Source organism: Labeo rohita, chromosome 25 (assembly GCF_022985175.1).
Source record: "Labeo rohita strain BAU-BD-2019 chromosome 25, IGBB_LRoh.1.0, whole genome shotgun sequence".
Classification (NCBI taxonomy): domain Eukaryota; kingdom Metazoa; phylum Chordata; class Actinopteri; order Cypriniformes; family Cyprinidae; genus Labeo; species Labeo rohita.
In genome coordinates this window covers 14,172,615-14,185,331 of record NC_066893.1, presented here as the reverse complement: position 1 = coordinate 14,185,331, position 12,717 = coordinate 14,172,615, and the positions used below count along the sequence as shown (strand labels likewise).

Genomic DNA, 12,717 nt, shown 5'->3' with positions numbered 1-12,717 from the left:
TCCAGGACAAACAAGGGACTCATGAACAACTATCACTAAACAAAAAAAAAACAGCTTTGGATCATTCCGGTAAGAACACAGTATTAAGAATCAAGGGGATGTAAACTTTTGAACAGGGACGTTTTTATAAAGTCGACTTTTATTTAATCTTGTGGACTATATGTAAATATCTTTTATGTGAAATATCTTATTCATGTCAGTACTAAATAAACAATAACATGCATTTTGTATGATCCCTCTTATTGGGGTAAAATAATGAACATTTTGGAGATTCTGAAAGGGGGATGTAAACTTTTGATCTCAACTGTATATAGTTATCACTGTAATACTTATGAGTTCTGACACATCACTGTGCTTCCAATGAATACCTTTCGCAACTGTCTTGATAACTTTAGGTATGTAAAATCTTTGAAGTGATTCCCATAAGCACAGAATCATGACGAATGTTGATCGAGAGTGATGCATGAATTCCGATATGCCTGTTGAGACTGCGGTCACATTGCGAAACATCTGACCTGTATCGAATTTAGTACCACATACGGAATTAAAAAGATCAGATTCCATGCAGTTTGTGCTGTTCACACTGCCATGAGAAAAACAGATCACAGAGTCATATGTGAGCAAAAAAATCTGATTTGGGCCGTAGTGTAAAGGTAGCTGTGGACTATTTTATCCATGTCCTTACTACCTTTCTGGGCCTTGAATGTGTCAGTTGTGTTGCTGTCTATGCAGGGTCAGAAAGCTCTCAGATTTCATAAAAAATATCTTTGTGTTTGGAAGATGAACAAAAATTTTACAGGTTTGGAACGACGTGAAGGCGAGTAATTAATGACAGAAGTTTAATTTTTGGCTGAACTATTCCTTTAAATAATTAATGACATTATAAAACTTTTTTGGCTCGGCACAATAAGACTTCTGTTATGAAAGTAAAATTTATGAATTTTAATTCACATTTTTCTCTTTTCTTTGTAGATATAATGTCATGATCGAGTGCTGGCACCCCAAACCCGAGCGGCGGCCCACCTTCTCAGAGCTCGTGTCCCGCATCGCCGCAATCTTCTCCAGCTTCAGCGGCGAGCACTACATCCTCCTTAACACCACCTACGTCAATATCGATAAGATGACGCCCTACCCCTCTCTCATCTCCTCTCAGAGTAACCTGGACCGTGACTGCTGCACCTGAAAGACAAAGACACCAGACAGAGGGAGGGAGAGGAGAACCACAAGAAAAAAACAAAGCCATTGCTGTTCATGAAAGACACTGGACTGGCTGCCAGGGGCGGCTTTCATCATTAAAGGAGGAGGAAAGCGGCCCAAGGACACTGTGAAAGACTTAAAAGGCACACTCCCTTAATCACTGTAAATAGATTATGATGAGCCGTGACCTGTGGAGTTAAGGTTCTCCAGTCGAGCATGAGATGGTCCCGATCTCCTGGGACAGAGGTTGGCATTCCATTAACGTTTCATCTGTAGGATGATTCTTGCAGGCTGTGACCATCTCATTCATTTATGCTTTCGGCAGACGACTTCAAGATGTCTCGAGTTGTGTTCTCCGACGTCACCTAAGTGTACGTTGACTGATTTATTTTCTGTGAAAAGTGTAATAAGACGTTATGCATGCCTTCGTACTATGAACTGAGCGCAGCATAATGAAGTTATCAGGAGAACACTGGACTCACGTGACGTATGACGATGCTTTGAGAACCTTCGAATCTCAAAATGTTCTTGCGAGGCCTGTACGTCTGATTCAGACCGATATGAATGATCTGATTCTGTTTTGTTTACTTAAGTTCAGATGATTGTTTCCTGTCCTGGCCTTTCGAATCTTTCTGACAAGATTTCTTCTGTAGTTCTTCTATATTTTTATATAATGTGCCTAAGTTTAGTGTCAAAGCGAACGTACTATAGGCTCGCATGGAATCTGCATAGCTTTACATTTTCACCACTGATTGAGTGGACAAAACAGGATATTCAGTGATTGAGATGTGTATATGGGCCATTCTACAGAACTGGTTCAAAGTCAGAGTTGGAAATGTCTAAAAAAAAATGTCTTTTTCTAAAAGAATTGTATGTGTGCAAACTGTATAATATCCAAGGAATACTTGTGTTGTATATTCAAAAAGTTTTGGAATATTTGTCTTCTCCTCAAATTTGTCACTACCGAAACACAGTAATAATAAGTCGTGACTGTTTTTATGGGATAACACCCAAAAAAACAAACATGTCACTACCAAAACGCCATCAAATGTTTCAGTCGTGACTGTTTCAGCAACAATTTTATGGGATAACACCCAAAAAAAACAAAGATGTCACTACCGAAACGCCATCAAATGTTTGGCCATGGGATAACACCCAAAAAAAACAAACAAGATATCACTACCGAAACGCCATCAAATGTTTCAGTCGTCATTATTTCAGGAGTGACAGTTTTATAGAATAACACCCCAAAAAACAAAGATGTCACTACCGAAATGCCATCAAATGTTTCAGTTGTGACTGCTTCAGCAACAATTTTATGGGATAACAACACCCAAAAAAAACAAAGATGTCACTACCGAAACGCCATCAAATGTTTCAGTCATGATTGTCTGGTAGGGACAGTTTTATAGAATAACACCCCAAAAAACAAACACGTCACTACCAAAATGCCATCAAATGTTTCAGTTATGACTGTTTCGGTGACAATTTTATGGGATAACTCCCAAAAAAACAAAGATGTCACTACCGAAACGCCATCAAATGTTTCAGTCATGAGTGTTTCGGTAGTGACAATTTTATGTAATAACACCCCAAAAAACAAAGATGTCACTACCGAAACGCCATCAAATGTTTCAGTCGTCATTATTTCAGGAGTGACAGTTTTATAGAATAACACCCCAAAAAACAAAGATGTCACTACCGAAATGCCATCAAATGTTTCAGTTGTGACTGCTTCAGCAACAATTTTATGGGATAACAACACCCAAAAAAAACAAAGATGTCACCACCGAAACGCCATCAAATGTTTCAGTCATGATTGTCTGGTAGGGACAGTTTTATAGAATAACACCCCAAAAAACAAACACGTCACTACCAAAATGCCATCAAATGTTTCAGTTATGACTGTTTCGGTGACAATTTTATGGGATAACACCCAAAAAAACAAAGATGTCACTACTGAAATGCCATCAAATGTTTCAGTCTTGACTGTTTCGGCAACAATTTTATGGGATAACACCCAAAAAAACAAAGATGTCACAACCGAAACGCCATCAAATGTTTCAGTCTTGACTGTTTCGGTAGTGACAATTTTATGGAATAACACCCCGAAAAACAAAGATGTCACTACCGAAACGCCACCGAATGTTTTGGTCAACGACTGTTTCGTTAGGCACAGTTTTACAGAATAACACCCAAAAAACAAAGACGTCACTACCGAAACGCCATCAAATGTTTCAGTTGTTACTGTTTCGTTAGGGACAGTTTTATAGAAAACACCCAAAAAAACAAAAATATCACTACCAGAACTTCACCAAATGTTTCAGTTGTGACTGTTTCGGTAGCAACAATTTTATGGGATAACACCCTAAAAAAATCAAGATGTCACTACCGAAACGCCACCAAAGTTTTCAGTCGTGACGGTAGTGAAAATTTTATGGGATAACACCCAAAAAAAAATCAAGATGTCACTACCGAAACGCCATCAGCTTTTATGGCATAACACCCAAAAAAACAAGATGTTACTACCGAAACACCACCAAATGTTCCAGTCGTGATAATTTTAGATACTTTTGAAGCTAGCTCAAATCAGCACATGGTTAGCTAGCACAGTTCTGGACAGTTGTACACATATAAAAACTAAATGTTGAGGAATAACAAAAAGTGTGTTTAATTAAAGAAAAATGGTGTTTGGTAGTGAAATTCTTTAAAGTTACAGAGATTTTTCAGACATTTACCTCAAAATGATGGGACCTATCTACTCACCATGTAGCTTTGAGAGAGAGTTACACATAAATAGTTTGCACCAATTCTGTAGAATGTCCCTTATACATATTGAGAAATAGATATGGACACAAAATATACTATATAGAGAGAGAGCGTGTGAGACTTTGTGAAGAGCAGATGCAGATTCAATGTAGGCCTGTATGTTTCTATGTAGTGAAGATGACTATGAATGTGACTTGCCATAACGGACTACTGTATGATGTACATAATTTGTCTCTCTATCCTTATTGTCTGACTTGCTGTGTGATACATGTATATATAGCCTATGAACACAGTACAATATAGACAGTTTGGTATACCAGTTCAATGAGGTCAATCAACATTTCATTTTATCCCTATGTGAGTAAACTTCTAGTGTTATTGTTACAAATGATCAATAAACAGGCTGAATCTTGATTTTTTTTATATTACGGTTTTCAGCATTTATGAAACCTTCATACTGTCTTCTTGAGATTTCTATATAGAGATCACTCAGAAATGGTACAAATGACAATATTTCTGTCGTTCCAGTCATGATAATAAAGTTTTATTATGTGTGTCATATATGAACTTACTCTGTCCTTTGTGCTGTATCCTCTCTGAAGTCTCCATTTCATCAGCTCTGTGTGAACTTTGACCATGACCTTCTGATTACCCTCAACGCTCTTGACTCGACCCTCAGCCGCTGGTGTCTAGACAGGCTTTTTAATTTCCTCTTTTACGGTCTCTTCTGGAAAAGATGGGTAACACTACCTGTCTGAAAAAAAGTAGTGAAGCTAAATGAATGAAATACTATGATTTACAGATACAATACACATCCTCTCACAGATATTAACACTTTTTACTAGTCTGCAAAGTGTTGAGTATTGCAGCATGGCAAAAAAAAAAACCTGTGTAGCCTCACTGTAGCTTTACCAAACTTTATTAAAATCTGAACTTGGCTGTCCTAACGTGAGGACAAATGTTAAATCCCTCCTCATAACTCAACACTAATTCATAAGCTAATGTGGAGGAGGATATGGCACACTGTATTTGTTGTCAAAAGGCGCTATTGTAAACCTGTGACCTCGCATTATATGAAATGACTAGAGTGCCACCTACTGGACAAGTTGTCATTCACGTGTGTAACTATAACAATAGCTGGCTATGAGAGCAATTCGTAGGTACTTTTTAACTATGGCCCTTTGTTTCAGGGTTATGAATCACTTTGAGTAAAAAACAAGTTCCCTTGGGGCCCAAGGGATTGGCCTTCATTGAGTAGTTACACAAGCAGTGAGGTAGTGTCATGAATAATATCGCTCGCAGCTATTAGAAAAACAGACGGAAAATCCACCTTAGTATGACGTTCTGTCTGCTCAGCTCCAACACGACCAGCACTGGGAGTTTAAAATCAAATGACACGACAGTTATGAGCTACTTACAGCATAGTAGTGCTCTCCATCTCTAGTGCTATCCCTCAATATTAATAAAACAGGTTGGGTCACGTTTTGCCTATATTTTAGGGACCAAATGTCCACACAAAGACTGTAAAACGTGAAAACAGCTTCTTGTTTTGGAAACAAGAAGAAATAGGCTTAATAAACAATAATAATGTAAAAAATAGATTCTGTGTCTCGCTAATTTAATCTTAAAATATAGGCTAATTTCATTCTTATAGGCATTATATTATTATAAAAACAAAATTATGTCTAGGTAAACTTAAAGCTAACCCTGGTGAAAAAAACAGCATATGCTGGTAGGTATGTTTTGATGTTGGGATGCTGGTTGATGCTGATTTAAGCTGGTGCTTTGCTGGTTTTTGCTGGTCATGTTGCTGGTCAAGGACCAGCATAAACCAGCTAAGGACCATGTTAAACCAGCATCAAATCCTACCTAACCAGCATATGCTGGTTTTTTCACCAGGGAAGTAACTAAAAGTGCTGTCAAACGAATAATCGCGATTAATAGCATTTAAAAAAGTATTTCTTTACATAACATATGTGTGTGTGCTGTGTATATTTTAATGTATATATAAATACACGCACAGTATATATTTTGAAAATATTTACATGCATTTATGTATATATATTCACATAAATGATATTATATTTACATATTTTAAATATATAAATATAACATATTTTTCTTAAATATATACATGCATGTGTGTGTGTGTGTGTTTTATATATATACATAATAAATATACACAGTACACACACATATGTTATGTAAATTATCGCACTTTTGGATGCGATTAATCATGATTAATCGCTTGACAGCACTAAACTAAAAAGTATAGTAGTTTGGTGCATGAAAATAGTTTATAGTCCTAGTCCTATAGTCCTAACTCTAAACAGTTAACTCCAGTTTTATATAAGTATTGTTGTTATTATTAATTCAAATTAAGCCACATACCTTTTTATTTTAACCTAAACCTTATTTTTCTTCCTTTTCTTCTTCTTCTTCTTAAAGGGATGGTTAAGATATTTTTGATGAAATCCAAGAGCTTTCTAATTCTCCATAGACAACAGTGTAGGGTAACTGAAAAGTTCCCAGGCCCAGAAAGGTAGTAAGGACATTGTTAAAATAGTCCATGTGACATCAGTGGTTCAACTGTAATTTTACGAAAGTATAAAAATACATTTTGTGTGCAAAGAAAAAAAATCAACGGATTTACTCCATAATTCATTCAACAATGTGTTCCGAGAATGAACGAAGTTCTTATGGCGTTGGAAGGATATGAGGATGAGTAATTAATGACAGAATTTTCATTTTTGGGTGAACTATCCCTTTAATAACAATAATAATAATAATAATAATAATAATAATAATAATAATAATAATAATAAAGGCAAGTAGGCCTACGTCATTTTAACCTTTTCTTATCGTTTTTTTTTTTTTTATCTTTGATTACAGACGATCAGTATCGCGGACGGGACTTCATTTTACGGCTGACGGACTTCACTTCCCATAATTCCTCTCACGCTCTGAGGCTCTTCCGGTTTGCTGTCATTGCTGTGCGCTGCGCTCGTGTCCTCGTGTGATGTAAACATTTCTACACAAGTTGCGTTTAGCATTTTGTTCTAATGTGTATTTATGTATTTTAGTCTTATTACACACTAAGTGAATCTTTAGTGATGTTTACTTGTGCAGTTACACAGCGGTTCGGTCACGCTGTGCGTGTGGGTTCAGGTCAGGGATGTTCAAGACTCTTCAGCAGCAGGGCTTTGATCTCTCAGGCTCTCCGAACATTTTCAGATGCTTCTGCAACTTCTAAAAACTTAAGTAAACCTATAAAGCAATGGGACTTATTAGTTAATCCTTTCACAAAGGTAAAATGTAATTTAGGCTGTAATATATCCATAAAATCACTGGACCCACATGCTTTTCCTGAGGCTGATCGGGCATTTATTAATGTTCACGTCACAGATGCGAATCAAACTCCTAATGTGAACGGGTTTCATGTTCATTATAATGATCAAACCAATGAACTTCAGATTTTGGCAGATGAGGTGGATAGCAGTGTCACTGTGGAACTGACAGCACCTGTTAAATGTGGTAAGAATCTGTATTCAGGCTTTTAAAGATGGTAATAATTCATACTTTATTAATATATTGCTCGTTTATTAATAACACTGGTGTGTTTATAATTACTTTTTTTTAAACAAATAACTTTTACTATCTAGTCTGTATTCACAATAGGTAAAAGTCATGTAATGACTTTTTTTTTTTAATATCTTAAATTCATAGAAATATGTGTGCATCCTTTTAGTCCCTGTCTGTTCCTCCAGATCTCTACATCAAAACTAAAGACCAAGGGAATGTCAAGATCCAGAACATGGAGAGTGACCTCTGCCACATTCACACAGAGATAGGACACTGTGTCCTAAAGTCTGTCAAGGTGACATATTAGCTTTCTTTAATCATTTAATGGGGTTTTCAAACTAGGGCCCCCAGGGGGTCCCAAGGGAGTACTAGGTGGTCCATAGCAATGATTTGAAAAAATAAATAAAATAAATACATGTGAATAAAAAGATACAAGTGAATAATAAAAAATAAATAATAACGGATAATAAATTAAAAAATGTAAATAAATGTTAAAAATAACAAAAATACTGTATGCTACTAAACATTCATGTAGTAAGTGATGTAATAGAAACTAAATAATAGTTTACACATTTTTAACAATTTGTTAGGGTTAGTTAGGTTATCTAAATATTTAGATGCTTTTTAAATTTTATTATGGAGATGTCTGTCCTAATTCTGTTGTAAACAAAACCCTAATTATTTGTTTGTGATAATATGGAATATGGATTACTATCATGTGTCTAATTGTGATTTTGTTTAGGGTCATGAGGTTCAAGTTCAGTCCACAGGAGGAAATGTCACTGGACTTAAGACCATACATGGGAACGTCGATATCAGCACATGTTTGGACAGTGTAAGTAGTTTACGACATATATAACTGCATATACAGCAAAATTGGTAATTAACTTTTCCATTAAGGGGCAATATTTGCCCCCTTAAAATTATTTCCAGGGGCATTTTTACATTTGTGAGGGCAGAAGTCTCTTCTGCTCACCAAGCCTGCATTTATTTGATCCAGAGTACAGCAAAAACAGTAAAAATTGTGAAATATTTTTACTATTTAAAATAACTTTCTATTTAAATATATTTACAGTGTAATTTATTCCTGTGATTTCAAGGCTGAATTTTTAAGATCATCTTTAACATCATTTTTAACACATGATCCTTTAGAAATCATTCTAATATTCTGATTTGCTGCTCAAAAAACATTTATGATTATTAGTAGTAGTAGTGGTAGTAGTATGTTGAAAACAGCTGAGCAGAATATTTTTCTTTGATGAATAGAAAGTTCAGAAAAAACAGAAATCTTTTGTAACATTACAGATGTTTTTATCATCACTTTTGATCAATTTAAAGCATCCTTGCTAAATAAAAGTATTAATTTCTTTTTATTAGCTTTTGAATGGTATAGTGTATAATGTTACAAAAGCTTTTTATTTCAGATAAATACTGATCTTTGGATCTTTCTACTCATCAAAAACTCCTGAAACAGTACTCAACTGTTTTAAATATTAATGATAATAATAATAATAATAATAATAAATGTTTTTAAACAGCAATCAGCATATTAGAATGATTTTGAAGGATCATGTGACACTGAAGACTGGAGTAATGATCCTGAAAATTAAGCTTTGGAATAAATTATACTTTAAAATATATTCAAATAGAAAAGTTATTTTAAAATAGTAAAAATATTTCAGAATGTTTACTGTTTTTGCTGTACTTTGGATCAAATAAAAGCAGGCTTGGTAAACATTAAAAATCTTTTGTCTGGTACTGTCTTTAATGTAAAATACTTACATTTACCCAGTTACTTTAATCAATTTTTTAAATAGACTGTTTAAAATTGTATCTAAATTAAAAAAACAGGAGCTCACAGGGCTGCAATATTATGACAAAAATCATTTTTGTCGATTATTGTTCTTTATACTGTAATAGAGATTATTAATACAGATGTAGAAAACAATATAAAATGTTTTTGTTTTATTTTGGGCACATCACATTCTGGCATTAGTCTAGAACAAGTTTTGTCAAAAAAATCCTGTTATAATCACTGAAGCTACAAATTAATCTTTTATTTACATCGTATCTGCACTATGTTGTTTATGATGAGGAAATTTGCGAGTGTGCGCGCTCAACAACAAACTCAAACATTTACAGCGCTGACTAATCTAAGTGCCTCTGATTGGCCAATGCATTCCTAAATTCAACAGAAATGTGTTGGATTGGTTATAAGGCCCAACGCTGCACAAAACAGCACATAAAAGCTGATGCAGTGTGAGCGAATCTAATATAATCTAATGTAGTTCCGCAAATTGACACTTTTCATTCATTTCCACATTTCATTTTAATCATGACAGCCATAATACATTGTTTAATTGCGCAGGGGCATTTTTTGCTTCTTTGTCTTGAATTTATGAGGCATTTTTGTTTATTTTGGTGGCACGTTTGCCACCAAATTTCCAACCCTGATATACAGTGAAGTTGTTATTAAAACACAGTTTTGTTCTCCAGAATATCGATATCATGAAAATTCAGGGAACCACCATGAATCTCTCCACATTACATGGGGATCTGAAAGTGAAGGCCATCTATGGTGAATCCACCTCAGTGTTCACTTCCTCTGGGAACATCCAGATTGGCCATGTACATGGTGAGGGGAAGGCATGGCTCATTTTAAAGACCTGATGTGTGGCTAGGACATGTTTCATTGTGGTTGTTTTACAGGTGAAGCTCTTGTGCAAAGTGAAACAGGAAACATTGTTATTGGTAAGTTAGCAGTCTGAATCAACAGTAGATCATTAGTCACTTGTTTAGTGCACTAAAGATGTCTTTTCTGCTTCACAGACAGCTCAAGTGGTGCCCTGAAGGTGTTTACTGCTTCTGGAAACATTGATGCATATGTGGGCCAAGATGGAACAGCAGAACTTCGCAGTCAACAAGGTAACAATCAGAATCAGAACATGACAGCAAAGAAACTAAGATGCACCTAGTATGAACATTTTATTGAACTTGAGTACATTTCCTAGAGTTTGACCCTTGACCTGTTTCCAGGTGCTGTGAGTGTGCGTGTGCCGTCCACTATGAAAGCTGCAGTGCACTTGTCCGGAAACTCTGTTAGCATTAGCTCAGAGATAGTTAGCTCATATCAAGAGACTGAACGTACATCAGCTGATGGGAAAACAACAGTCACAGGTGAGAAAAAGTCAGACTTTATGTCTTTTAACTGCCTGAAATGTGTTTTTTGTTCAGTTGCAAGTCTACATCTTATCCTGAAACCCAAACATAAAAATTTGACTATTTAAACTACATTGATTATCTAATTTATTCCATACATTCATTACATTGTGTGTATTCGTTTAGCTAATTTGAATAATAGCACACATGAGGATCGATGGATTAAAGCCACTGCTGAAAAAGGTGCTGTCAACCTGAGAACCCAGAGCTGGTTTGAGACCCTCAGACTTGGAGCTCAGAGTTAAAACCTACAAGCGCCTGGGACCAGCTCCAGAACTGACAAAACCCTCCTTTATACAGGAAATTTCTACTAGATCTTGCATATATCTGTCCAACAAGACACTTCACATATAGCTATAGTGAGATACAACAGCGTCTTGACTGAACAGTGGGTGAATGCATCTAAATGACTTGTTTGACACATGAAAGAAATAAACCATTTAGTTTTAAAGCACTTATTACTTTTGGTAAAAGCTTCTACATAAATTGCACCATACAGTATGCATATTATAGAATACTTACACCACTGTTCAAAGCACTGGGTTGCAATATATGGTGAAAACTGTAATATTGTAAAATATTATTACAATTTAAAGAACTTTTTTCAATCTGAATATATTTTAAAATGTCATTTGTTTCTGTGATGCAAAGTCATTACTCCAGTCTCCAGTGTCACATGATCCCTCAGAAATCATTCTAATATGCTGCTCAAGAAACCATTTTTATTATTATCAGTGTTGAAAACAGTTGAGCTGCTTAATATTTTTTTTCTGTTCAGAAGAACAGTATTTATTTGAAATATAAGTATTTTGTAACATTTTATTTGTCTTTACTGTCACTTGATAAATTTAATGTGTACTTGCTGAATGATTTTATTTATTTATTTCAACAACTTTTGGTAGTGTATGCTCACAGACTTTTTTGTGAAAGAAATTTTAATGAATTTAATTTGAAATTTCTATGATGATAAATGTCATGTATGTGTATGATCTATGCTTAATATTTGCAAGTTACATTTACCATCAAAAGTTTACATACAACTTGCAGAATCTGCAAAAAAGTTAATTATTTTACTGAACTAAGAAGGATCATACAAAATGCATGTTATTTTTATTTAGTACTGACCTGAATAAGATACTTCACATAAAAGACATTTGCATATAGTCCACATGAGAAAATAATAGTTGAATTTATGACCCTGTTTAAAAGTTTACATGCACTTGATTCTTAATACTGTGTTGTTACCTGAATGATCCACAGCTGTTTTTTTTTTTGTTTAGTGAGTCCCTTGTTTCTCCTGAACATTTAAACTGCCTGCTGTTCTTCAGAAAAATCCTTCAGGTCCAATAAATTATTTTGGTTTTTCAGCATTTTTGTGTATTTGAACCATTTTCAACGACTGTATGATTTTGAGATCCATCTTTTCACACTGAGGACAACTGAGAGACTCATATGCAACTATTACAGAAGGTTCACACTGTCACTGATGCTCCAGAAGAAAAACGATGCATTAAGAGCTGGGGGTGTAAACTTTTGAGCAGAATAAAGATGTGTACATTTTTCTTATTTTCCCAAAATTTTTCCCGATTTTTTCATTTACTACTGCCCTTCAGAAGCTACAGAAGATACTTACATGTTTCCCAGAAGACCCAGAATAAGTTCAGTTTAACCTTGATCTTCAAATTCCAAAAGTTTTCACCCACCCAGAAGATATGGAATAGTTGAATATGAGTCCCTCATTTGTTCTCAGTGTGACAAGATGGACTTCAAAATCATAGTCATTGTCGGAAAGGATACAAATACACCAAAATGCTGAAAAACCAACAAATTTTTGGGACCTGAACAACAGCAAATAGTCTAACTGTTCAGGACAAACAAGAAACTCATGAACAACTATCACTACACACACAAAAAAACACAGCTGTGGATCATTTAGGTAACAACACAGTA

At 35.1% G+C, this 12,717-nt stretch overlaps 2 protein-coding genes across 3 annotated transcripts in view; both read left to right on the top strand.

The window, feature by feature from the left end:
• The window catches only part of met (MET proto-oncogene, receptor tyrosine kinase), a 65,546-nt gene extending 63,216 nt beyond the window's left edge, over window positions 1–2,330 (top strand). For both annotated transcript variants that reach the window (XM_051100369.1, XM_051100368.1), the window contains one exon: window positions 973–2,330. In XM_051100369.1, coding sequence (XP_050956326.1) covers window positions 973–1,183 — 211 coding nt within the window. In that variant the 3' untranslated portion in view covers window positions 1,184–2,330. The remainder of the gene's footprint in view (window positions 1–972) is intronic.
• A 4,614-nt stretch (window positions 2,331–6,944) lies between these two features.
• Window positions 6,945–12,689, top strand: fam185a (family with sequence similarity 185 member A). The gene is made up of 8 exons (XM_051099013.1): window positions 6,945–7,500; window positions 7,734–7,843; window positions 8,291–8,383; window positions 10,045–10,183; window positions 10,258–10,299; window positions 10,378–10,473; window positions 10,585–10,725; window positions 10,894–12,689. The coding sequence occupies exons 1-8, from the start codon at window positions 7,080–7,082 to the stop codon at window positions 11,010–11,012; spliced, it is 1,161 nt and encodes a 386-aa protein (XP_050954970.1). The 5' UTR covers window positions 6,945–7,079; the 3' UTR covers window positions 11,013–12,689.
• The last annotated feature ends 28 nt before the right edge of the window (window positions 12,690–12,717 follow it).